Consider the following 26,930-nt stretch of genomic DNA (forward strand, 5'->3'; position numbering starts at 1 on the left):
AAAGGCCTTCAGTTCATTGGTTGTTTTTAACTGGAGTTGTTATTTTAAATGATTGTAATAAAAGTTATATTTTAATTTTCCCAATTTCTCCACTAAAAGTCCAGGCACAGAGTGCTACAAGTGCAGTCTTTAAGGAGGTTCTTTCCTCGTTTTTGTTCAGTTGATACAAACCAAAACCTGTACAAAACAGTGAATATCAGGAAGTTTAGCAATCTTTCTGTGAAATAAAACAGAAAGAGCAGAGATTTGTCCCTTCAAGGAACTTGCAGACAAATCCTTATCCAAACCATCCTGAAGAAACTGTAAAATTCTAGGAATTTTGAAAGAATGCCAAGAGAATTTATGAGAAGAACACCATGAAATATAAATTTTCCAAACTCGATAATCTTCCTAGAAACAGATTTACGAGCCTGTAACATAGTATTAATCACCGAGTCAGAGAAACCTCTACACCTAAGCACTAGGCGTTCAATTTCCATACCTTCAAATTTAATGATTTGAGAGCCTGATGGAAAAACGGACCTTGAGACAGAAGGTCCGGCCTTAATGGAAGTGGCCAAGGTTGGCAATTGGACATCCGAACAAGGTCCGAATACTCTCATATGCTGCGCACTATAATGCAGTGCTGGAAGTGAAAAGGTGCCAGCAGCATCTTGAAATGCGTAGCAGAATTTCTTGTATTGTTTTTATACTACTTTTAATAAAATATATCCCTTGCCTTGGGATATTTTAAATTATATTTTTTTTTGGTTTGTGAGCTTCATTTTGGGGTCTCATATCCATTCTTTGCTGGACTGTGGATCCTGTTCTTTGGAGTGAGTCAGCTGGTAGACTCTGATATACCAGCTTGCAGTACTTGCACTGCATTATAGTGCGCCGCAGCATATGTGAGTATTCAATCACAGAAGGGGCACATATTGGGGGCTTTGAAAGCATTAGTGATCATCTGCACCATTGGAGTCTCCCTGTTCCCCTCCCCTTTTTGTTCTTTCATCCCAGACTCAAGATTACATCGAATCTGGTGGGAGCTAGCTGGTGGGCTCTGAATACTCCAGCCTGCAAGAATAGCATTATAGTGCGCTCCGTTTGTGAGTACCCATTTATTTGTAAGTGGATCATTTCTGGGGAAGTTCTAGCTGTGTTTTAACATTCTGCACCACCATTGGAGCGCCTTCTTCTCTTTATGTGTGTATGTGCATGTATGAGTGTATGTGCGTGTGTTTGTGTATATAAGCCTTTATGTGTGCATTTGTATATATGTATGTTTGTGTATATGTGCTTGTGTTTATATGTCTGTAATTGTGTGTATGTATGCGCATGTGTGTATATGAGTTTGTGTTTATGTGTGCGATTTACACTAGAATGTATACTGCGACTTCAGATCTCTGATTAACTATATCGCAAAACTAAAAAGTTGCACAAAATACATCAAAAATACATTTAGAAAGTATAGTTACACTCATAATAACACTATCTAATAAATATTATTTAAAATAAAATTGCACCCAAAAGGGCTTAAACATATCATGTGCAGGCAAAGGGCTTTAACATAGAGATACATATGTTAAAGATGTTTATGTATATGTGTGTGTGTGTTTATATATATATTTATATATATATATAATCTGTATGTATAAATATGCATTTATATGTGTGTATATATATATTTACAGACATATATCAATCTACTTCTGCACCAAGCCTATCCCCTTCCTTGCTAACCCGTTTCACTAACTGTCTCATATCTCATCTTGTCTCTCCTCTTACTACCTTAAGCTGAATCTCTCCAAAACGGAGCTCCTTATTTTCTCCCCTTCTTCCAAAATTCTATAACTGTCGATAATTGCATCATTACCCCAACCCTGCATGCCCGATGTCTTGAGGTCACACTTGACTCAGATCTTTCACTCCTCGTATTCAGTTTTTGGCCAATTCCTGCCACTTCCACCTTAAAACAGCTTCAAAATTAGACACTTCCTTACACAATACAACTAAGATTTTATTCCACTCTCTCACTCTTTCCCGCCTCGACTACTGCAACTCTGTCCTCTCTGGTCTACCTAGCTGCCACCTAGCTCCTTTACAATCCATAATGAATGCCTCTGCCAGGCTCATCTTCCTTACATGTTGCTCTTCATCTGCCGCACCTCTCTGCCAATCCCTTCACTGGCTTTCTCTTGCCTCCAGACTTAAACACAAAATTCTCACTCTGACACACAAAGCACTCAATTGCACTGCTTCCCCCTATATCTCATACATTGTCTCCAGATACTCTCCCTCGCATCCTGCTCCCTTTGAACCCCCTAAGCATATGAGCCTATGGGCCCTATTTATCAAGTTCCGTATGGAACTTGATGCCCCATGTTTCTGGCGAGCCTTCAGGCTCACCAGAAACACAAGTTATGAAGCAGCGGTCTAAAGACCGTTGCTCCATAACCTGTCTGCCTGCTCTGAGTTGGCGAACAGTCATCGCCGGAAATCAACACGATCGAATACGATCCCGGTTGATTTACACCCCCTGCTAGCGGCCAATTGGCCGCAAATCTGCAGGGGGCGGTATTGCACCAGCAGTTCACAAGAACTGCTGGTGAAATGATAAATGGCGAGAGCATATGCTGTCGGCATTTATCGATGTGCCGCGGAGGATCATGTCCGCTCGCACGTTCTTAAATAGGCCCCTATGAGTCCAGCTGTTTGTAGATCATCTTCATGAGAGCTGACTACAACAGTGCAATTATTAGCAGGGTCCTCTACCCACGTGTTACCTATAAATGTTACCTTGCATATCATGCCTATGTTTATAGCACTACGGAATCTGTTGGCACTCCAACTGGTCTGTTGGCACTCCATAACTGGTAATAATAATAATACCAAGCGAATGATGCAAATTTGATAATAGAAGTAAAATGAAAAGTTATTCTAAAATGGTATGCACTATCTGAATAATGAAAGAAAAAAAAACAATGGGTTTCATTTCCCTTTAATGAATCTATTGTTGAGGAACAAATCTGGATTACTTCTATATTGAGGGGAATGGATTTTTGTGATGGGAACATTACACAAAATGTAGATAGCCAATTAAATTGTGCCCTTACCATGTCACATCCAACTGGATGTAGTTCAGAATCTTTCCTTTGCCAGTGCAGCCGGTGCAGATTACACGACAGCTACCAGAGCAATTCCTGCAACTGTGTAAAAAAAGGTAAAACATAAATTAATAAAGCAGTAATTATCTGTAGAAAAAGACAAAGCACAGAAAAAGCAAAAGGATAATAATTTCCTTAAACCAACAAAGATGTTCCTACTCTTCCCCTTAATATGGTGTTCTTGCATTTCCCTTTGAATGGCCAAACTCACCTATGTGTCCCATTTCCAATGCAGTCACGACAGCTCTCTTTGAACCAAATCCCCGTTCCGTTACATCTTTGACACTGCATCTGTACACGACAAAGACAAGGGAAATAGTTATATGTGACTCAGAACCTATCAGCGCCCTCATAATATATTAAATGTGATAAATACTGTTTAAGAACACATCGGGCACATCTAGAAATACATGGTTAATGAAAGACACAAAGCCATCATAGATCAACCTTTTTTATTTTCTTGTGATCCCAGATTTTACAGGTGTGGATCCATAAAACAGTGACCAAATTCCACTTCCGCATTTTCCAAGTGGTCTTAAACCAGTTAAAGGACCATTAAGGGGTCGATTTAGAGGTGCCACCTCAGCCATGTTTCCTGGACACACTTATGAGTTACACATGCTGCAGGGTGTGCAGCGGGGTACATGAATTGCACCGCTGGACAGCCCACAAATAGTGATCATGGACAGCACTATTCATGTTCCTCCCAGCATACCCTGCAGCATGTACAATTCATAAGTGTTCAGGAAAACATGACTGAGGTGGCAACCCTAGGTTGATTTATCAAGCTACGGCGGACAGGGGTGTAGATATGCGCCCCTGTCCTCTGCAGCTCACCTCTGGCGGGCTGAATTCCGCTGCTGGAATTCAGCATTGCACAAGAGCGCTATTTTGTGCAATCTTGCTCCCTGCCCGCACACAGCAAATCATGTGCAGGCCAGGCAGGAGCTTTCAGTCTCCCCGGTCGGATGAGACTAGGGAGATTGAAATTCTCCACCTAAGAGGAGACTGCATGTTTTCTTGTGAGATTCTGCAGTCGTCGAGGGGCGAAGACTGGCAAAGCCTTTGATAAATCAACCCCTAAATATCAAGAAATGCATAACAAAAAGATAATGCAATAACACATTTTAATGACAAATTTCAAAGTTTATTTTGATTTTCTTGTCCCTTGTATCATGTGACAATTATTACCTAATCACTGTGTGCATATAAATAGACTGTGCACAGCTTGATAATGAAAGAAAACTGGAAAGATTTTTTTTAATGTCATGCTATATCTGAATCATGAATATATACATTTAAAACACTCCTTTGCAAATCAAAATGCTTATCTACTTTTCTTATATATTGATATGCTTTATCTGGACATAATTTAGTTAACTCCTGCCATGCCTGCCCTTTGGGCAGGGCGAGAGGGGAACCTGCACAGGGCCTGCGTTTTGGGGGGCCCTGCACTCTCAGAGGTGAGGATATGAGAAGGTATAATGTAGATACTGTATTTAGTTTATGAAGAAGACTACTATATTGTTTGCTGTATGTGTAATTGCTGGCTATATAGCGCCCTAGTATGTGTGAGACTACTATATTGTTTGCTGTATGTGTAATTGCTGGCTATATAGCGCCCCAGTATGTGTAAGACTACTAAATTGTTTGCTGTATGCATAATTGCTGGCTATATAGCGCCCCAGTATGTGTTAGACTACTAAATTGTTTGCTGTATGTGTAATTGCTGGCTATATAGCGCCCTAGTATGTGTGAGACTACTATATTTTTTGCTGTATGTGTAATTGCTGGCTATATAGCACCCCAGTATGTGTGAGACTACTATATTGTTTGCTGTATGTGTAATTACTAGCTACTGTATATAGTACCTCATTATGTGTGAGACTACTTACTATATTGTTTGCTCTATGTGTAATTGCTGCATAGTGCCCCAGTATGTGTGAGACTACTATATTGTTTGCTGTATGTCTAATTGCTGGCTAAATACCTGTCTTCTATGCTGGCTATACAACATCCTATGTATCTGCCAGTACTAGCTACATATCTGTCATACGTGGCTTTACATATGGATTTACCTAATACATATCCTCCTCCTTTTTATGATATTTTACTTGTGTTCTATATGTAGGTATTGCTGACAATATATGCATGCTAAGTTACTGATCCCTTACCTGCTGTTAGCTATTATGTATATGTGTGACTGATGACTATATAATCTGCCCTCTGTATGAGTAAATGGTGCTTGTAGGTATGCCTTAAGTATTGGGTCTACTCAAGTATGATTTTAAATAAAATGGGGGTTAAGACCAGAAATGTGGATAAAAGTAGGGGGTAAAATGTCATGAGATAATAAAGGCTATAGGATTTAATTAAAGAGATGTGAAACCCCGATTTTTTTAATTCTGACGGAAACTTTTTAACCCTTTCAGGTGCATTTTTACTATAAAGTACTTGTACAGATATCATTTCTCATATAGAAGGATTTCATATTTAAGGCCAGATTACAAGTTCGTGAAAGCAATGTTTGCATTCCACTGAGTAATACCAGCGCACGCTAATGTGCGCTGGTATTATAAGTTGACAGAAATGCGAACGCGAGCTCGCGATCGCTTTGCGCTCCCGACAGTGTGCTTCCATAGGCTCCTATGGGAGCCTCATTCTGATGCTGTAAGACACTGCATGAGAACCTCGCGCAGCGAAGGGTGTAAGTAGCGCAGCGATGGTAGCAAATTGTAAATATATGTCAATATATACATATTTATATTTATGTGTTAATATGTATATATACACGTATTAACACATAAATATATACTGTATGTATATAAGCAAATACATATATATTTACTGGGAACACACACACACCACTTGTAATCTAGCTCTTAATGTCTTCTAACACTGTGTTTACCATCACTTTAAGCATTTCCCCACCAATACAACCCACCACCCTAGATATTTATGCTACACAATCTCAGTAGACACATTGGGGCCGATTTACAAATGTCTGGTAGACATGATACATGCAGCGTATCATGTCCGCCAGACATCGCTGAATGCGGACAGCATACACTGTCGGCATTCAGCATTGCACAAGCAGGTCTAGTGAACTGCTTTTGCAATGCCGCCCCCTTCAGTTTCGCGGCCAATTGGCTGTTCACCGGGGGTGTCAATCAACCCGATCGTATAGGATTGGGTTGATTGCTGTCCACCGCTCAGAGGCAGCGGATACAGTTAAGGAGCAGCAGTCTTAAAGGGACACTGCCCCCAAATTTTTTCTTTCGTGAGTCAGATAGAACATGACATTATAAGCAACTTTCTAATGTACTCCTATTATCAAATTTTCTTCATTCTCTTGGTATCTTTATTTGAAAAGCAAGAATGAAAGTTTAGATGCTGGCCCATTTGTGGTGAACAACCTGGGTTGTTCTTGCTGATTGGTGGATACATTTATTCCCCAATAAAAAAGTGCTGTCCAGAATACTGAACCAAAAATAGCTTAGATGCCTTCTTTTTCAAATAAAGATAGCAAGAGAACAAAGAAAAATTGATAATAGGAGTAAATTAGAAAGTTGCTTAAAATTGCATGCTCTATCTGAATCATGAAAGAAAACATTTGGGTTTTTGTGACCCTTTAACCCCTTAATGACAACTGACGTACCAGGTACGTCATGCATTAACAAGCAGTTAATGACAATGGACGTACCTGGTACGTCAGTTGTCTAACAGAGTGCTGGAAGTGATCACAATCACTTCCAGCAGCTCTGAGGGTATTGCAGTGATGCCTCGATATGGAGGCATCCTGCAATACCCCTTTACAAGCCTCCGATGCAGAGAGAGCCACTCTGTGGCCCTCTCTGCACCGGTAGTGATGGTGCTGATGGTGCCTTTGTCCGGTGGGAGGAGGGAGCGTGTGCGCGCGCGTGCACGATGCGCGCGCGCGCACGATGCGCGCGCATATGCACGGGTGCGCGTGTGCACGTGTGTGCGCGTGCACGTGCGCACATTAGCCACACTGACACCAATGAAGGAAGGGGAAAAAAAAAAAGTTAAAAAAAAAGTTACAAAAAAAGTTTTTTTGGGAGGGGGTATTGTGGGGGGGCTGCTACACTACAGAAATAATTAAAAATACAAATAAGTTATAAATAAAATTTAAATAGTTTGGTTTGTGGGGCCAAACTGGGTACTGGCAGACAGCTGCCAGTACCCAAGATGGCGGTAATTAGGTAGGGGAGAGGGTTAGAGAGCTGGAGGGGGGGATCAGGGAGGTTGGTGCTAAGGCAGGGGTCCATCACAACTAAAATATTTTATCATTTTTATTTAAAAAAAAAAAAAAAAAAACTCTTTTATTTAGTACTGGCAGACTTTCTGCCAGTACTTAAGATGGCGGTAACAATTGTGGGGTGGGGGAGGGAAGAGAGCTGTTTGGGAGGGATCAGGGGGTGGGATGTGTCAGGTGGGAGGCTGATCTCTAAAATGAACCCTGCAAGCTCCCTACAAGCTACCTAATTTAACCCCTTCACTGCTGGGCATAATTCATGTGTGGTGCGCAGCAGCATTTAGCGGCCTTCTAATTACCAAAAAGCAACGCCAAAGCCATATAAGTCTGCTATTTCTGAACAAAGGGGATCCCAGAGAAGCTTTTACAACAATTTCTGCCATAATAGCACAAGCTGTTTGTAAATAATTTCAGTGAGAAACCTAAAATTGTGAAAAATGTAAAAAAAATTTTTTTATTTGCTCGCATTTGGCGGTGAAATGGTGGCATAAAATATACCAAAATGGGCCTAGATCAATACTTGGGGTTGTCTACTACACTACACTAAAGCTAAAATTAACCCTACAAGCTCCCTACAAGCTCCCTAATTAACCCCTTCACTCCTGGGCATAAAACATGTGTGGTGCGCAGCAGCATTTAGCGGCCTTCTAATTACCAAAAAGCAACCACAAAGCCATATAAGTCTTATTTCTGAAAAAGGGGATCCCAGAGAAGCATTTACAACCATTTGTGCCATAATTGCAGAAGCTGTTTGTAAATAATTTCAGTGGGAAACCTAAAGTTTGTGACAAAATTTGTGAAAAAGTGAACTTTTTTTTTTTTTTTTATCGCATTTGGCGGTGAAATGGTGGCATGAAATATACCAAAATGGGCCTAGATCAATACTTTGGGATGTCTTCTAAAACAAAATATATACATGTCAAGGGATATTCAGGTATTCCTGACAGATATCAGGGTTCCAAAGTAACTAGCGCTCATTTTGAAAAAAAGTGGTTTGGAAATAGCAAAGTGCTACTTGTATTTATTGCCCCATAAATTGCAAAAAAAGCAAAGAACATGTAAACATTGGGTATTTCTAAACTACAACAACAAATTTTGGGGGTCAAAGTTAGAAAAAGTGTGTTTTTTTCCATTTTTTCCTCATATTTTATCATTTTTTTTTAGTAAATTATAAGATATGATGAAAATAATGGTATCTTTAGAAAGTCCATTTAATGACGAGAAAAACGGTATATAATATGTGTGGGTACAGTAAACGAGTAAGAGGAAAATTACAGCTAAACGCAAACACTGCAGAAATGTAAAAATAGCCATTGTCATTAAGGGTAAGAAAATTGAAAAATGGTCCGGTCATTAAGGGGTTAAGACTGATGCTTCTTAACTGCTGTTTTCGGCGAGCCTAAGGGCTCGCAGGGGAACAGGGGTCATTTGGCCCTTGTTAAATCGACCCCATTGCCTGTATTCCTTGCTGCTCCAGTTTTCCAGTTTTCCAGTACCCTATATGCCCCAATGGATCCTACTCACCCGGCCAACACCATGGCATTTTGTGCACACAGTTTTGCCTATCCCCAAGCACTGTGGGCAGGGCTGCAAGAGAAAACATATGCCATTAAATATTGGCGATATAAGCCCTATGATTTGGTAGATATTTTATTACCATGTTACCTTTAAGGAAGATGTGTGAGGAACTGGTGCTTTGTGTTTTTCATCCTTAAAGAAAGTAGGAACAGGTACATTAATCTCCCAAGGGAGAGGGGCTTGTCCGTATGCCAGGGAGTCCACTGTCTGACCTGTTAGGGGGTATAGATGCCATATTCTAAGAACATATTGCCACATGTGCAAGATAATGATATGGTCTGGAACCAACCATACTTGGCAAAACAATCTCTCCTGATCTAAACACCCTACACACAAACACCTGATGCCTAGCACCTTTGTTTCTTTACTTAAACTTTTCATCTTAGTCTATTTTATTTTTCCATTACACATCTCCTTATCTCTCTCTGTGTCCATCACAAGATGTCTGAAGAAAGTACCACTGAAGCAAAACAGCTGAAAGGTTGTCTAGAATGGACTTTACAACATTATCCAAGCAGACGTAAGTCAATAGATATAAAAATGTAGCTTTTATTTTAGCTTGCAGTAAAATTATTATTTATAAGCAGTCACTTGAAGGTAAACAGCTTACGCGGTTCGTGATGAATACACAGCCCTTCGTCAGGGATCTAGACTGTCTGGAATGGAAACATACAAACACTTTTCTTTTCTTTATACAAACTGTCAAATATATTTTGAACCAATGTCAGAGGTGGGGATTTTTTTTACGTATTGGGGCCTATTTATTAAAGGTCTTGCGGACCTGATCCGACAGTGCGGATCAGATCCGCAAGACCTCACTGAATGCAGAGAGCAATACGCTCTCCCCATTTAACATTACACCAGCTGCTGGTGCAACGCCGCCCCCTGCTAACTCGCGGCCAATCGTCCGCCAGCAGGGAGCGAGTACGATCGGGTTGATTTCCGGTGATTCCTGTCCGCCTCATCAGAGCAGGCGGACAGCGTTATGGAGCAGCGGTCTTTAGACCGCTGCTCCATAATTTGTGTTTCTGGTGAGTCTGAAGACTCGCCAGAAACACAGGCCCACAAGCTCCGTACGGAGCTTGATAAATGGGCCCCTAGATGTTCGATTGAATGCCCATTTGTTTAAAACACAAAACATGACAATTTGTTGACTGGGTTTAAAGAAAGATTAAACAAAAGAAATATCTCTTATAAAAAAGTACTTTAAAAAAAAAAATAGCATTAAAATAAAGGTTAAGATTAAACGGTTTATTTTGATTTTATAATTAACAAGAAGTGCATGTTTGTGACCAATTGGTCTATGGGATTATTGGCTGGTATGGGCAACTACCACATCTCTATTGGTGAACAGTGTATTCTGAAATGCAACAAAAGCAAAAACACTTTAATGTTGCTTTAATACATGTAGAATTACCCATGTGTCTGACCTTTGTAAGGAACAGTCACCCATTTACAGGCACGTGACTCTGTGAAGGTTTCCAAGCGATACTGGAAATAAACAGATAGAAGTTAAAAGGACGGTAAAAATCTTTAGATTTAAATATAAATGGTTTAGTTATGCATTAATGAAACAACTTTCCACCCTTTTCATGCAATTTATCTCTAAAAATTGTGGATTTTTTTAATTCTTAGAACCAAATAATAAAACTGCAGACTTAACAAGGCTAACCCAGTTACATATATTTCTCTAATTGGCTTTAACAGATAAGAATTGAAATGCATTGCACTATATACTAGAATAATGACCATGGCTATTCTTGTAGTCCAGATTGGTTCCTACAAATTCAACAAGTGGTAGGCAGAGTTTAGCTATTGAAAATTAGTTGCAGCAAAACAAGATAAAAATTTTAGACTTGATTGATAAATTATTCTATAAAAAAAGATAACAGAAGTGTGTTGTGATTACATGGTATATACTGTCCCTTTAAAGCTAATCATTTAATTTGTGTACTCTACGTAGGAAACATCATAAAAGCACATGCAATTCCTGAGTTAAAAGATTTATCAAACCATAGGCACTTACCCTATAAGTATTAAATGGTTGCATATCCTGTAATACCATATCTGTAGCCGGACCAGTCCCATAACAACAGTGACTATTCACATATTCTATGAATGCTTCTTTTGCAGTGATTTCGCTAATAAATGGGATTCTGCAAAGAAGGGAGAGGACAGAGTCAAATGTGGAAAGGCTTTGGCCTAGCTACCACAAAAAAAAAAGTGTGAAATAAAGACCTTAATTACAATTTATCAGCATTTTGCTCCATGAAAAGGCTTTTCGTTTTCTAACCAATTTGTCAGGTGAGTTTCTCGAGTGATCAATCAAGTTTTCAACTGAAAAGCTCCAAAAAAGTATTTGTAGTGTGTTAAGTACCTGTTTTTGAAATAGAAACTGGGAGGTTTCCCAAAACTGACTGATACAATAGACCACACCTCTTAAAGCGACATGCAACCCAAATTTACTTTGATTATCAGATCTAGATAGGTAGTGTGCACTGTCTGGAGCACTACATGACAGGAAATAATGCTGTTGCTAATGTGTAACATTGTTCCAAAACTGCTGCCATATAGTACTGCAGACTCGTGCACACTCCTGAACTTACCTTCCTGCTTATAAACCAAAAATAAGAAGAAAAAGAAGAAAATTTGCTAATAGAAGTAAATTGGAATGTTGTTTAAAATTGTATGTTCTATCTGAATTATTAAATTAAATAAAGATTTTGTGTTTTATGTCCCTTTAAGGTAACAGGAAATCCCTAAACATGTAACCCCTTTTTTCACTTATTTTGCATGTGTGACATTAAAGGGACATTGTACACTAAAATTATGTTTATGTAAATAAATTTTACATCCCTAACTACTATTGTCTATATAGATCATTTTGTCACTAAGTATATATTTTAAAATATGTTTTACTACTTCTACACTATTTAAACTCCCCCAGTCAAGTCCCAGTTAATAGGAATCAAACATATGTTCTGTACAAGTCCCTGCTGAAAGGTATCCGTGGGACTATGATCTACTGCAAACACCTGCACCAGCGAATCGCTGAGGCTGTATATTAGTGCTGTTCTTGTGCCATTCTGGTGACAAAGTTGGGTGCCAAACAAGATTATCGTCTCCATCTTGTAAACGCTGTAAGCAGCCGAAGTCCCAATGGCAGTAGCATGTCCGCTGGCTTCTAATTGCCCCACTCTGTCCTGGTGCAGGCAGCATTCCTTGCTCGGCAGGCTTCATTCATAGATGTGGCAGAGTGCTGCTGCCAGCATACTCCATGGTGATGGTGCCAGAGGTGTCTTGGTCACCGGCAGGAAGCGCTGGTAGCCAGGACCTGCACTACATGTGGATGCCAGATGTTACAGCAGGTCAGGCAGGGATGGAGTCTACAGATGAGGGAACGGTGGCTGCAAGATATAGAGAGGGTGCCCAGCTTGAAGCTGCATTGTGACAGGTCCCGGGAAAAAAAAAGGGGTAGCATTGTTCTAAGAGGCTGCTGCATGGTGACGGGCAAGAAGGGCATAACACTTATGTACCTAGGCCCTTTAACCTATTGTCATTGCATTACATCCTCAACACTCAATAAGCTAATGAATGCCATACGTATATTGGAATGATGGGCATGCTTATATAGTAATTTCAAGACATAAAACATCTACAGATGGCACAGTTTTATGTTTCATTTGCATATTTGATTGTAAATCAGTGTCTTTAAAATCGGGATTTTCAAAGGGATTGCTTAATCACAACTTTCATAGGAAACTATTATAATTTGTTTCCATCCGCACCACTGTCAAGATGAACAGACTGTGCACCAATTTGCTATCGCTATATGGTCGTTCTTAAACTTTCACAAGTCACAAATGCTTGTTTCAGTTTACAAGTTCAATAATGTTGGCACTTTGAAACATACTCTTGTGAACGAGTTTTGACTAAGCGTGCATAGAGACACATCCCATATAAAAAACACTCACAAAGGCACAATCTTGTTTAAGGGTCTCTTAGGGAGAAACAATGTAGCAGCATGTTCCCACTTTACAGTTTAAGTAATGTTAAACTCCAGTAAAAGAAAATATTATATGAATAGTCAACATTTTGTTTTCAGTTCACGCCAAAGTGGAAACAGTGCTTTAACAATCAATAGAAATAAATAGTATATAAAACAATACTTGTGAAAAATGTAAAAACTACCATATAGTGATAAAAATCTAGTGCAAAGTCCGCCCGTCCTGACAACCTAAAAGATACATTCAGATGGTTTAGCAGTGGTGCAGATTGAAAATATTGTTATAGCCAAGAACTTTTTAGCTCCATAGGAGAAGTAGGGCTTTTATTGAGGATCTGAAAACCTGTTTGTGAGCGTGGCAAAGACCCAAAAAGGCGCTATTGTGATTGTGCAGAATTGAGAAGTAGCCTTTTCAATGAATAAGTCAATGCTGATTGTCATCGAGACCAAAATTTGTTGTCTCTGTCCTAAAACTGTTACTTTAGTGCGCTGGGAAGCCGCACTATTGCTTCCCAGCGCACTATAGTAACAGTTTATATAATAGAAGGATTAGTGAGGCCCGGGAGTTTATTAAGAAGGAGGATTAACGTGGCTCCCCAGTGTGCTACAGGTAAGTAATGCACCTACTTTAAAGAAAAACAAGTATATTCATGAATTATATTTGTTATTATTTAAAGGGACAGTCTAGTCAAAAATAAACTTTCATGATTCAGATAGGGCATGCCATTTTAAACAACTTTCTAATTTTGTTTTGTTCCCTTGGTATTCTTAGTTGAAACTAAAGCTAAACATAGGTAGGCTCATATGAAGGCTTCTTATCTGAATGCATTTTGACAGTTTTTCACAACTAGAACCCACTTACTGACAGATATGTGGCAGGGTTAGGCTTGTGAAGTCTGCCATGTGAATTTTCAGTTCCAAAATTTCAGACTTAAAGACTTAAATTACAAGAAAAGTGAGCAAAATAAAAAAGTAAAAAGTATATTACAAAGTGATTTTATTAGATGTAATGAAATATTTTATTTTAAAATTTCAGTGTTTACTGTCCCTTAAATAAAGATAATAAAAAAAAACCTCACCTCCAGTCTGGAGTTACAGAAGCTGGAGCAACAGGTCCAGGAAACATATCTGGGGGAGGAGGTAATATCTGACCACCTGTAAATACATGGAATTGAGATGTAAAATGGCCACTTGACTTTAAAGTAAAATCAAAATTAAACTTTCATGATTCAGACAGAGAATACAATTTTCGACCACTTCCCAATTTACTACCTAGGTAGGCTCAGGAGCAGCAATCACTAATGGGAGCTAGATGCTGATTGGTGCTTCAAAACCAGAGAAATATCTGTCTTCTTAAAGGGACATGAAACCCAAACATTTTCTTTCATGATACCGATAGAAAATACAATTTTAAACAACATTCCAATTTACTTCTATTATCTAATTTGCTTCATTCTATAGGTATCCTTTGTTAAAGAAATAACAATGCACATTGGCGAGCCAATCAAACGAGGCATCTATGTGCAGCAACCAATCAGCAGCTACTGAGTCTATTTAGATATGCTTTTTTTTAGCAAAGGATATCAAGAGAATGAAGCAAATTAGACTAAAATAGAAGTATATTGGAAAGCTGTTTAAATTGAATGCTCTTTCTAAATCATGAAATAAAATATTTGGATCCCTTGTCTCTTTAAAGTGAAAGTGCCCGTTTTTTAAAAAAACTATTAAAAACAAGGGCAGTTTCATTCATGAAAATTGACATTTCAGCCGTTTTTTTAACATATACTTACCTTTTCTTCTTGAAGCCGCTCCAGTGCTTCACCAGCCCGTCGCAAGCCTCTTCATACGTCAGCAATGATGATTCCGACATCCTCTAATCACGGCTTCTCCCCCGGGGTAATCATTGCCTGAGGCAACGCTGTGATTGGAGGAAGCCGGTTTCGTCATTGCTGGGTAAGTAAACTAGGAAGAAGCAGGCGGGGCATAGTTTCAGAACGGCGATCCAGCGTTTCAGAAGAACAAGGTAAGTATTTTTAAAATACGGTGCTATGTCAATTTTCATGAATGAAAGTGCCCCTGTTTTTAATAGTTTTTTTTTAAAACTTTCACAAGAAAATTGACCTTCACTTTGAGGGATTTGAACAGGGGCAATATGGGTATAGTGTGTGTTTGTTGGGTTATCGCTTTCACTTATTTGTATTGGTGTAAAAATACTTATTCATTTGTTTTAACTTTCATTGATTGAGCAGGTAGCATTTGTATCAGTTTGGGGATGTATTTTAATAACGTCATCCAATATTGCAGGCGCAATGTCAGTGTGTTTTGCACAGCACAAAACAGTCCAAAAAGTTTGACGACGTAAAATGTATAAAATAGTGATTTAACTAACCTAAAAACATTTGTTATTTAACACCTTGTTTGTGATTCTGTACATTGGGGAAACAACACAAAAAACTAGGGATACTTTGCAGCAAAGAGATCAAGTATGCAGGTTAGTGGAGTATTGACCACGCCCACTGATGGTTTCCATAGCTTCGCAAACTCAGATCCTCCCCAAAGCACCCAATGTAGATTGCATACAACATGTGACTGTCGCTGATTGGCTCAGCAGCTCAGGACTAACTATTCTCTGCAGAGTGGTACTTAAACTATGTGTTTATTCTTTGTGGGGTTAAACACAGACTTGCAGAGTCACTAGTACTAAAATGACATGCTCTAATTGTGCTACAATAATTCTTTAAATATTGTCTCAGTTGATCTAATCTGTAAAATATGATTCTTATACATCGTGCACTAAAGAACTCAAGCAAGAATTATTTTTCAAAATTTAATTATTTGTCTATTTACGTACTTCCATCGACCATCCCTTCGTACCCAGACACTACACCCATCCCTCCATCACTGTGCGCAGACGGATAAAAGAGAGGAGTTGACAGACCTTCTGTACCGGTTGGTGGATATAGAGCTTGATTCATTGCAGGATTCATTGCAGCTGCAGGATTAAAATAGAGGTAGCCATTTATACTGACTGTATGTCTCATAAAGCAAACGTGTTCTCTAAATAACATGAAGAAATCTGAGGAAACAAAGACTAAACTTTCGTGATTTAGATAGAGCATATAATTATAAAAACTTTCAAGTTTACTTGTATCTAATTTGCTTTGTTCTCTTGGTATCCTTTGTTAATAAGCAAACCTAGGTAGGTTTGGGGCAGAAATACACTACTGGGTGGTAGTCATTGGCTATCAATGTAGTGCATTGCTGCTCCTTTAACAAAGGCTACCAAGAGAATGAAGCAAATAAGAATAAGAATGTTGTTTAAAATTGTATGTATCTAAATCATAAAAGAAAACATCCAGTGCCTACCAGGATACCAGGAGATTTCCTGGTGGGCTGCAGCACCTGGGGCTGGAAAGCCACAATTTAAAGGGGTGATTCATTGATGCAATTGGGTTGTAGGGTTGATATATAGCATCATTCTGAAATTTTTATTTAATACAAAGTAATATACTTTAATTCTGAAAAAAAATTTGGGGAAGGAGTGTCCCAGTTGAGAAAAATGTGGCATGTGCATTCTACCGTCTCAACGGAACATAGGGCTGGTCTTCATATTTTCCAGGGCTGCTTTTTATTCCCAGACCAGCCCTGAAAACATATGGGGTTCATATTGCTTTAAGTGAAAGCAGGGTGTGCATAAATGCAACTAGGCCCGCCTTGAACAAAGTCAGTGATGAGGTCCCTCCCATTTCAACAGGGTCCATTTTGACTGTTTGCAATCAGTAAACTATTGTGGCAGGTTTTTCTGTACAGCAACACCATGGTGGCCATCTTTTAAACCCTGTCATATTTGTTAAGGTAAATCCAAATACTTTCCATGGAGAGCACTGTTGAGACTTCTGAGATTCCTTTAGTAATGCTCATAAATTAAAGTTATTACCATGTTCATCCTTAATTTATCATATTCTGTAGCATCATGTATATGAGTAAGGGTTGTATACAAAACAGTTGCCTAGGCCTAGTGACCCCCAAGACCCCTTGATTTAAAACCTCTAAGCCCCTTTTAAAAATAAAACCCCTGTATATGTTTTATAGCCAGGTGACCACTGTGGTAATATTTTATATCTAGGTGACCACTGTGGTAGTATTTTATATCCAGGTGACCACTGTGGTAATATTTTATAGCCAGGTGACCTCTGTGGTAGTATTTTATATCCAGTTGACCACTGTGGTAATATTTTATTTTCAGGTGACCACTGTGGTATTAGTTTATAGCCAGGTGACCACTGTGGTAGTATTTTATATCCAGGTGACCACTGTGGTAATATTTTATTTTCAGGTGACCACTGTGGTCATTTTTTTTATATCCAGGTGACCACTGTGGTAGTATTTTATATCCAGGTGACCACTGTGGTAATATTTTACATCCAGGTGACCACTTTGGTAATATTTTATAGCCAGGTGACCACTGCGGTAATATTTTATATCCAGTTGACCACTGTGGTAATATTTTATTTTCAGGTGACCACTGTGGTATTAGTTTATAGCCAGGTGACCACTGTGGTAGTATTTTATATCCAGGTGACCACTGTGGTAATATTTTATTTTCAGGTGACCACTGTGGTCATTTTTTTTATATCCAGGTGACCACTGTGGTAGTATTTTATATCCAGGTGACCACTGTGGTAATATTTTACATCCAGGTGACCACTTTGGTAATATTTTATAGCCAGGTGACCACTGCGGTAATATTTTATAGCCAGGTGACCACTGTGGTAATATTTCATATCCAAGTGACCACTGTGGTAGTATTTTATATCCAGGTGACCACTGTGGTAATATTTCATATCCAGGTGACCACTGCAGTAATATTTTATAGCCAGGTGACCACTGTGGTAATATGTTATATCCAGGTGATCACTGTGGTAGTATTTTATATACAGGTGACCACTGTGGTAATATTTTATATACAGGGGACCACTGTGGTAGTATTTTATATCCAGGTGACCACTGCGGTAATATTTTATAGCCAGGTGACCACTGTGGTAATATTTTATATCCAGGTGACCACTGCAGTAATATTTTATAGCCAGGTGACCACTGTGGTAATATGTTATATCCAGGTGATCACTGTGGTAGTATTTTATATACAGGGGACCACTGTGGTAGTATTTTATATCCAGGTGACCACTGCGGTAATATTTTATAGCCAGGTGACCACTGTGGTAATATTTTATATCCAGGTGACCACTGCGGTAATATTTTATAGCCAGGTGACCACTGTGGTAATATTTTAAAGCCAGGTGACCACTGTGGTAATATTTTATATCCAGGTGACCACTATGGTAGTATTTTATAGCCAGGTGACCACTGTGGTAATATTTTATATCCAGGTGACCACTATGGTAGTATTTTATATCCAGGTGACCACTATGGTAGTATTTTATATCCAGGTGACCACTGTGGTAATATTTTATATCCAGGTGACCACTATGGTAGTATTTTATATCCAGGTGACCACTATGGTAGTATTTTATAGCCAGGTAATCACTGTGGTAGTATTGATCACCTGGCATAAATAAATGTGCATTTATTAACATAGAGGCTCATGGAAGCCCTTATGTGCAGATCAAAGTTACATAACTATACCGAAAGGCCCTTATTTATATGTGCGTAACCCCTTGTTTTTAATATAACATTTATGGTAAAGACACACACTGTTTATAACATTATTTATTAAAATTAAATGTTAATAAAATTAAAATGTTAATAAAAAATGCATTTTTGTACACTTTTTTGTTGCAGATTTTTTTAGGTCATGATAGACATAAAATAAGGGTATAGTTTGAATCTACTGCGTATCCTGAGAAAACATATATAATATGTGGGGGGTTCTTACTGAAAAATAACCTACTGTAAAAAATAAAGGGGGGAAAATGGCTCAGTAGTTAAGGGGTTAAGTGCTGCTGCCCTGCCGCCCCTCTCATATACATGATAGAAAAACTTAGTAATATACCAAATACCATTTAACAGTATAGTACTGCAAAGCTGTAAACAGTGGTTGTATAAAGATGAAAATACATTGTTTTAATTAAATAGAAAATTATAAGCCAGGGAAGGGAGAATTATAACATTTAAAAAGAAACAATAATTAGTCAACACAGAAAAAAATATACATTTTTAAAATAATCTGCCCCTAAGGTAACATTAAATCTAGCGATTTGTGTATTTCTAAATTCTAAACTGAAGATGTGTGTTTTGCTCACATCAATAGCATCCACTCGAAGGATTAAGTAAATCAAATTCATAAAACTACTGAGAGGACAAAGAGGGGAATTTGTAGATTGTAAATAAATCGTACCTGCGTAATTCATTGGTGGCGGAACTGATTGACCAACTGCTCCATAATTTGTAGAATTCATGTTCCTAATAACGATAATGAAAAATCAAATCAAAATTATATTCCAAAGTGTAAAATAGGGAACACCCCCCACATTATATAATGTAATTATTTTGCTTTCTTTCGTTTTCTTCATAGCACCTCTTCTACTACCCCATAAGCTGGAGTGCAATGGGATATTTGACCAAAACACACACAGCACTAAATTGTCCCTTAAAGGGATATGAAACAGCGCCACTTTAATAAAATGAGCACTTAGAAATCGTCAGTTTAGCCCATATCTGCAATTTTAAACAACTTTTTTAATGCACTTATTTGATCTGATTTGATTAGTATTTTAGTGGTATCCTTTGTTAAAAAGCATACCTAGGTAGGCTTAAGAGCTAGCTGCTGATTGGTGGCTGCACATATATGCCACTTGACATTGGCTTATAGATGTGTTCACCTAGCTCCCAGTAGTGCATTGCTGCTCCTTTGTTTACAAATGTTTGCTCTATCTGTATCATGAAAGATATCAAAAACTTTGCAATATACTTATTTATTTTGTCCCCTTTTACTGTAATTCCATTCTGAAATTGTAAGCTTTTAAGTTCCTGTTAGAAATGGAAGTACAGAATACTGTTATATGCCACACAGCCACTGGCTGCTAACTCTAGTAACCTATTTATAACTGTCTCTAATTGGCCACAGTAGAGAAGGTAACCTAAGTTACAACATGGCAGCTCCCATTGTCTTATAAACGTTACACTTATTTTGTCACTATTTAAACAGCTAATGAAACTTAAAAACTACATCTACGTGTTATTCTCAGACTAATCTTTTCTTTGAATGCATTATTCTATCTGAGTCTCACATTTATTTAGTGTTTAATTCATCAAAATTGACATTTCACTCATTTTCTTCAAATACTTACCTTTTAATCTTCACAGCCGCTCCAGCGATTCCCCCGGCAGTCGGAAGCCTCTTCATATGTCAGAAATGACGAATCCGGCTTCCTCCAATCACTGCTTCCCCCTGGGGGAATCATGGCCTGAGGCAACGCCGTTATTGGAGGAAGCCGGGTTCGTCATTTTGGACCCGCAAAGAGGGCTTCCGATGGGCGGACGAAGCGCTGTAGCGGCTGTCAGGATTAAAAGGTAAGTATTTGAAGAAAACAAGTGAAATGTAAATTTTCATGAATTAAAGTGCCCTTTTTTATAATAGGATTTTTAAAAACTGGGCACCAATCCATCTGAATTTACATTCACTTTAAACTGCAGAAATCCAGAAATTATTTTTTTGCTCACACAAATAATAAACCTTACAACAATAGTTTAGTTCTGACATACAGACCTTGTATGTGTATGTGTGCATATATATATGTGTGTGTGTATATATATGTGTGTGTGTGTGTGTGTATATATATATATATTAGAACAGAAGTGCAACTGAAAATATCTTTATCTTGCACATACATTTTGAGTCAGAACTAAAAAATTGCCTGAAACAAAGAGTAACTTTGTTATTTGTTAGGCAAACCCAGAATCCCGAATGTATGCACATCAGGGGCCCCATCCGATTATGCAGCGTTGCATGCAAAAGCCGGCGATGCCGGTTTTTGCGTGTTTTTGGTATCCTATATACAGCGTAGCATACAAGTTACGCTCGTATATTTCACCCGTCGGACGTAGTTTTTTTACCCATAGACTAACATATAAAAGATGCGCAATTTGGTATCCAATATCCAGCACAAGTACGTACGTGGCGAAAACAGAGAAATCTTACTCCATTTTCACCTCGCCATAAAAAGCAGCCGTAGCAAGCCTTGTGCTGAGTATTGGAGCACCGTAACTCCCTAAAAGGCCTGCAAAAAAAACCTAACACCTAACGCATGCACAATGTCTATCTACCTGTCAACCGCAATCCCCAACCGCAATAACTAATAAAAAAAGTGTATTAACCCCTAAACCGCCATAGCCGACAACGCAATAAACCTATTCTAGTATTAACCCCTAAACTTCCATAGCCCACATAGCCTATTAAATGTATTTACCCCTAATCCTGCCCCCCCCTACACCGTCGCCACTATAATAAAGTGATTAACCTCTAAACCTAACCCTAACCCTAACACCCCCCTAACTTAATTATTATTTAAATAAATCTAAATAATATTACTATTATTAACTAAAGTATTCCTATTTAAAACTAAATACTTACCTATAAAATAAACCCTAAGATAGCTACAATATAATTAATAATTACATTGTAGCTATTTTAGGATTTATTTTTATTTTACAGGCAACTTTGTATTTATTTTAACTAGGTACAATAGCTATTAAATAGTTAATAACTATTTAATAGCTACCTAGTTAAAATAATTACAAAATTACCTGTAAAATAAATCCTAACCTAAGTTACAAATACACCTAACACTACACTATCAATAAATTAATTAAATAAATTAACTACAATTAGCTAAAATTAAATACAATTAAATAAACTATAGTACAAAAAAGAAAGAAAGAATAAATTACAAAAAATAAAAAATTACAAGAAGTTTAAACTAATTACACCTAATCTAAGCCCCCTTATAAAATAAAAAAGCCCCCCAAAATAATAAAATGCCCTACCCTATACTAAATTACAAATAGCCCTTAAAAGGGCCTTTTGCGGGGCATTGCCCCAAAGTAATCAGCTCTTTTATCTGTAAAAAAAAAGAACAATCCCCCCCAACATTACAACCCACCACCCACACACCCCTACTCTAAAACCCACCCGATCCCACCTTAAAAAACCTAACACTACCCCATTGAAGATCCCCCCTTGAAAAAAACGGCTCAAGGTAGGGTGATCGGGTGGGTTTTAGAGTAGGGGTGTGTGGGTGGTGGGTTGTAATGTTGGGGGGGATTGTTCTTTTTTATACAGGTAAAAGAGCTAATTACTTTGGGGCAATGCCCCGCAAAAGGCCCTTTTAAGGGCTATTTGTAATTTAGTATAGGGTAGGGCATTTTATTATTTTGGGGGGCTATTTTATTTTATTAGGGGGCTTAGATTAGGTGTAATTAGTTTAAACTTCTTGTAATTTTTTTAATTTTTTGTAATTTAGTGTTTTTTTGTACTATAGTTTATTTTATTTAATTGTATTTAATTTTAGCTAATTGTAGTTAATTTACTTAATTAATTTAATGATAGTGTAGTGTTAGGTATAATTGTAACTTAGGTTAGGATTTATTTTACAGGTAATTTTGTAATTATTTTAACTAGGTAGCTATTAAATAGTTATTAACTATTTAATAGCTATTGTACCTAGTTAAAATAAATACAAAGTTGCCTGTAAAATAAAAATAAATCCTAAAATAGCTACTATGTAATAATTATATTGTAGCTATCTTAGGGTTTATTTTATAGGTATTTAGTTTTAAATAAGAATACTTTAGTTATTAATAGTAATATTATTTAGATTTATTTAAATAATAATTAAGTTAGGGGGTGTTAGGGTTAGGTTTAGGGGTTAATAACTTTATTATAGTGGCGGCGACGTTGGCAGCGGCAGATTAGGGGTTAATAGATTTAATAGGCTATGTGGGCTATGACGGTTTAGGGGTTAATACTTTAATAGGTGTATTGCGTTGTGGGCTATGGCGGTTTAGGGGTTAATACTTTTATTATTAGTAGTGAGAGGGGGGATTGCGGATATAGGGGTATACGTGTGGGGCTTATTTTTGGGATGCGTGTTAGACAGTTATGGGAGATTTAAAAATTGTAGTTACTTTTATTAGGCGCCGGCAGTCACAAGCGACTCCAGAAATTTGTATTTATGCTTATTTCTGGACATCGCTAGTTTATCCGACTTACGGCACTTAGGAAATGCCGGCGAAATATATGTAATACCTCGATGTGCGAGGTGAAATTACGGGCGGCGCGGGTTTCCACGCTTGTGCCGAAACCTGTGCCGTATATTTCGGATCGCGCCCCTAATCAGCACTTGGTTAACTGTCAATCAGAGTAGACTTGGTGCATATGCTTTACCATCGCACAAGTGCAGGAAGGGCTGGCGATATCGCGCTTGAATTCACCAGCACCCACTGTTTATTTAAGCAAAACACTTTTCTTCAAAAGCAGCAATGACTAAAAGCATATAAGTGTGTTTGTCACTGTGTTTCACTGTCTGAGGAAGGGGATACGGTCCCTGAAACGTTACATTAAAGCACGTTTGTTAAAAAAGACCAGTGAGTGCATTCCATTGTTTAAAGGTACCTATTTGCTGTTTGCACCCTGGCAGTAGGATTTGAAGTGAGAGTGCTCTTCATTCGGTATTATATATATATATATATATATATATATATATATCTATCTATCTGCGTTTCTGAAACTACAGTTTGCTGTTGCGTCTAATGAAATAGTAAAAGGGACACTGAACCCAAATTTTTTCTTTCGCGATTCAGATAGAGCATGACATTTTAAGCAACTTTCTAATTTACTCCTATTATAAAATTTTCTTCATTCTCTTGGTATCTTTATTTGAAAAGCAAGAATGTAAGTTTAGATTTCGGCCCATTTTTGATGAACAACCTGGGTTGTCCTTGCTGATTGGTTGATAAATTCATCCACCAATAAAAAAGTGCTGTCCAGATTTCTGAACAAAAAAAAAGCTTAGATGCCTTCTTTTTCAAATAAAGATAGCATGAGAACGAATGAAAATTGATAATAGGAGTAAATTAGAAAGTTGCTTAAAATTGCATGCTCTATCTAAATCATGAAAGAAAAAAATTTGGGTTCAGTGTCCCTTTAAGTGACATGAAACCTCAATTTTTTTCCTTCATGATTCAGAAAGAGCAAACAATTTAAAGACAACTTTTTAATGTACTTATATTATCTAATTTGCTTAGCTTCTTTTGGTATCCTTTGTTGAAAAGCATTCCTAGGTACGCTTAGGAGCTAGCTGCTGATGGGTGGCTGCACATATATTCCTCTTGTCATTGGCTTACTTTTTGGGTCAGCTAGCTCCCATCAGTGCATTGTTAATCCTTCACCAAAGGAGGCAGCTAAATTAATAATAGAAGTAAATTAGAAAGTTGTTTACAATTGTATGCTCTGTCTGAAACGTGTCAATTTAAATTAATTAGATAAAACATGACATTAAAAACAGCTTTCCCTTTAACTTCTATTAAGACATTTTTTGGGTTCCTTTATGTCCCTACATATAACCACCAATAAGCAAGCGTAACCCATGCTCTGAACCAAAAATGGGCTGGCTCCTAAGCTTTATATTCCTGATTTTTAAATATAGATAACAAGAGGGCAAAGAAAAATTGATAATAGGAGTAAATTAGAAAGTTGCTTAAAATTGCTGCTCTATCTGAATCAGTAAAGAAAAAAATTGGGTTTAGTGTCCCTTTAAATGGGCTTTAAAAAAATAATCACACTTTCTTTAAAGGGACAGTAAAGTAAAAAAATAAACTTTCATGATTAAAATAGGGCATTTTAAACAGCTTTCCAATTTACTTTTATTACCAATTTTGCTTTGTTCTTTTGGTATTCTTAGTTGATAGCTAAATCTAGGAGGCTCATATGCTAATTTCTTAGGCCTTGAAGACTGCCTCTAATCTGAAAGCATTTTGACAGTTTTTCACCACTAGAGGGCATTAGTTCATGTGTTTCATATAGATAACATTGAGCTCAAGCATGTGAAGCTTCTAGGAGTCAGCACTGATTGGCTAAAAATGCAAGTCTGTCAAAAGAACTAAAATAAGGGGGCAGTTTGCAGAGGCTTAGATACAAGGTAACCACAGAGGTAAAACGTATATTATTATAACTGTGTTTGTTATGCAAAATTTGGGAATTGGTAATAAAGGGATTATGTACCTTTTTAAACAAAATAAAAAATCTGGTGTTTACTGTCCCTTTAACTAAGGGCTGGTTCTAATCTGCCACTGAAAGGTGGAGTCTCAACAGCCACTTGACTGTGACAGACATTTCCTGGAAGAATTTAGGTGATCACAAGTTTTACTCTCAAACCAAAACAATCCCACAAAATGAAGGACAGCTGAGAGTTCTTGTATTGGGCAGTGGTTAAGAGAACTGTGTGTAGAACACTGGACTTTTTTTTTATATAAAAAAGGGAACTAGCTGGGAAATTCCCCCAGCATTAAAATAATTTGACGTAAGAGCAAAGCCCAAAATAGTTTTCAGGATTACCTTGGATGAGAGCAGGTAAAATAGCCATGATTACTAATCAGCTGATTATTTCACCTGTGCTCCAGTTCAGATATCCTCAAAATCTGACCTGTTAGGGGGACTGAGCACAGGTTTGAAAACCAGTGGATTACAGCAATGAGTGCAAAAGTCCCTGTAGTTTCACTTCCCCCAGTTAATACGTTTCACAATAAACTTGCTGCCAAGCTGACATTTTCAGTATAGAGAAAGATTGAATACGGCTTACAGAAGAAATACTTTCCAAAGCTGAAAGGGACAGTCTAATACAAAAATAAATACATAAATCAATAAACAAAATGCTCTGTATTGTTAGGACACTTATTGCATTACTGATCCTAGCAGACTATGGAGTTGGTCACAAAGTTTATTTATTTTTTTTAAATGGAATAATTATTAATTAAACCTTTCTAAAAGACTGTGATAGATACCTATGTGTTTGCCACAAAGGGGTTAAACTCATAGGTAAAGTGTCGTAGCTACAGAGCAGGAAGCACAGGCATTCAGCTATTGAAAAGCTTGAGGATTGCGTAGGATCTCCCAGTTGCTTGTGACTCCTTTTTTTAACCCCTGTGCTCTAACCAATTATATTGTCCCTTTAAATTCTATTTATAGATTTCACACCTAGTTGTTATGCAGAAAAATAACCTGCAATATAAAACATGAGCGTTTCTTAGCACTTTATATAAACACAGTGGTATATACATATAAAGGAAACAAGGCAACGATACCTGATGCTGCTGTGTTCAGTCATTTTTCGTTTTAGTGATTTTCATAGGACAGAATTTCAATCCACTAGAGACTGTGACGGTACTGGAGCAAAAAAAGAAAACAAAGTGCAGAGAGAAATCCAAAGACGTTTTTTTTTTGTTTTTTTTTCTGCAACTTCCTCGTTACACTGTGTGAAAACTATTAGTCATATTTCCTTTTATGTGAATAGGGGATTTAGGGATTGCATACAACACTATAAGGGTGTAATACAGGATGCTGATCATCAGAATTTAAAGGGATAGTTAACCAAAACATTTTCTTTTATGATTCAGATAGAACAGACATTTTTAAACAACTTTCCAATTTACTTCTATTATCCAATTTGCTTCATTCTCTTGTTATCATTTGCTGAAAGAATAGCATTGCACTACTGACAGCTAACTGAACACATCTAGTTAGCCAATCACAAGAGACAAATGCAGGCACCAATTAGCAGCAGCTCCCACTAGTGTAGGATATGTGCGTATTCATTTTAAAACAAGGGATACTAAGAGAAGAAGAACATTTGAAAATAGAATCACTCTATCTGAATCATGCAAGTTTAATTGTGACTTTCCTATCCCT

General features: G+C 37.6%; 1 protein-coding gene across 1 annotated transcript in view; it reads right to left on the bottom strand.

Moving 5' to 3' along the window:
- LOC128666291 (protein SSUH2 homolog) overlaps positions 1–26,682 on the bottom strand; it is a 35,532-nt gene extending 8,850 nt beyond the window's left edge. The window contains exons 1-10 of the mRNA XM_053720780.1: positions 26,327–26,682; positions 19,365–19,429; positions 15,858–15,998; positions 14,086–14,161; positions 11,027–11,156; positions 10,431–10,491; positions 9,088–9,212; positions 8,947–9,009; positions 3,358–3,437; positions 3,096–3,188 (exon numbers count right to left, since the gene is read on the bottom strand). Coding sequence (XP_053576755.1) covers positions 3,096–3,188; positions 3,358–3,437; positions 8,947–9,009; positions 9,088–9,212; positions 10,431–10,491; positions 11,027–11,156; positions 14,086–14,161; positions 15,858–15,998; positions 19,365–19,429; positions 26,327–26,349 — 857 coding nt within the window. The 5' untranslated portion in view covers positions 26,350–26,682. The remainder of the gene's footprint in view (positions 1–3,095; positions 3,189–3,357; positions 3,438–8,946; positions 9,010–9,087; positions 9,213–10,430; positions 10,492–11,026; positions 11,157–14,085; positions 14,162–15,857; positions 15,999–19,364; positions 19,430–26,326) is intronic.
- Positions 26,683–26,930: the final 248 nt, after the last annotated feature.

This window comes from Bombina bombina, chromosome 7, assembly GCF_027579735.1.
Source record: "Bombina bombina isolate aBomBom1 chromosome 7, aBomBom1.pri, whole genome shotgun sequence".
In the NCBI taxonomy this organism is placed as follows: domain Eukaryota; kingdom Metazoa; phylum Chordata; class Amphibia; order Anura; family Bombinatoridae; genus Bombina; species Bombina bombina.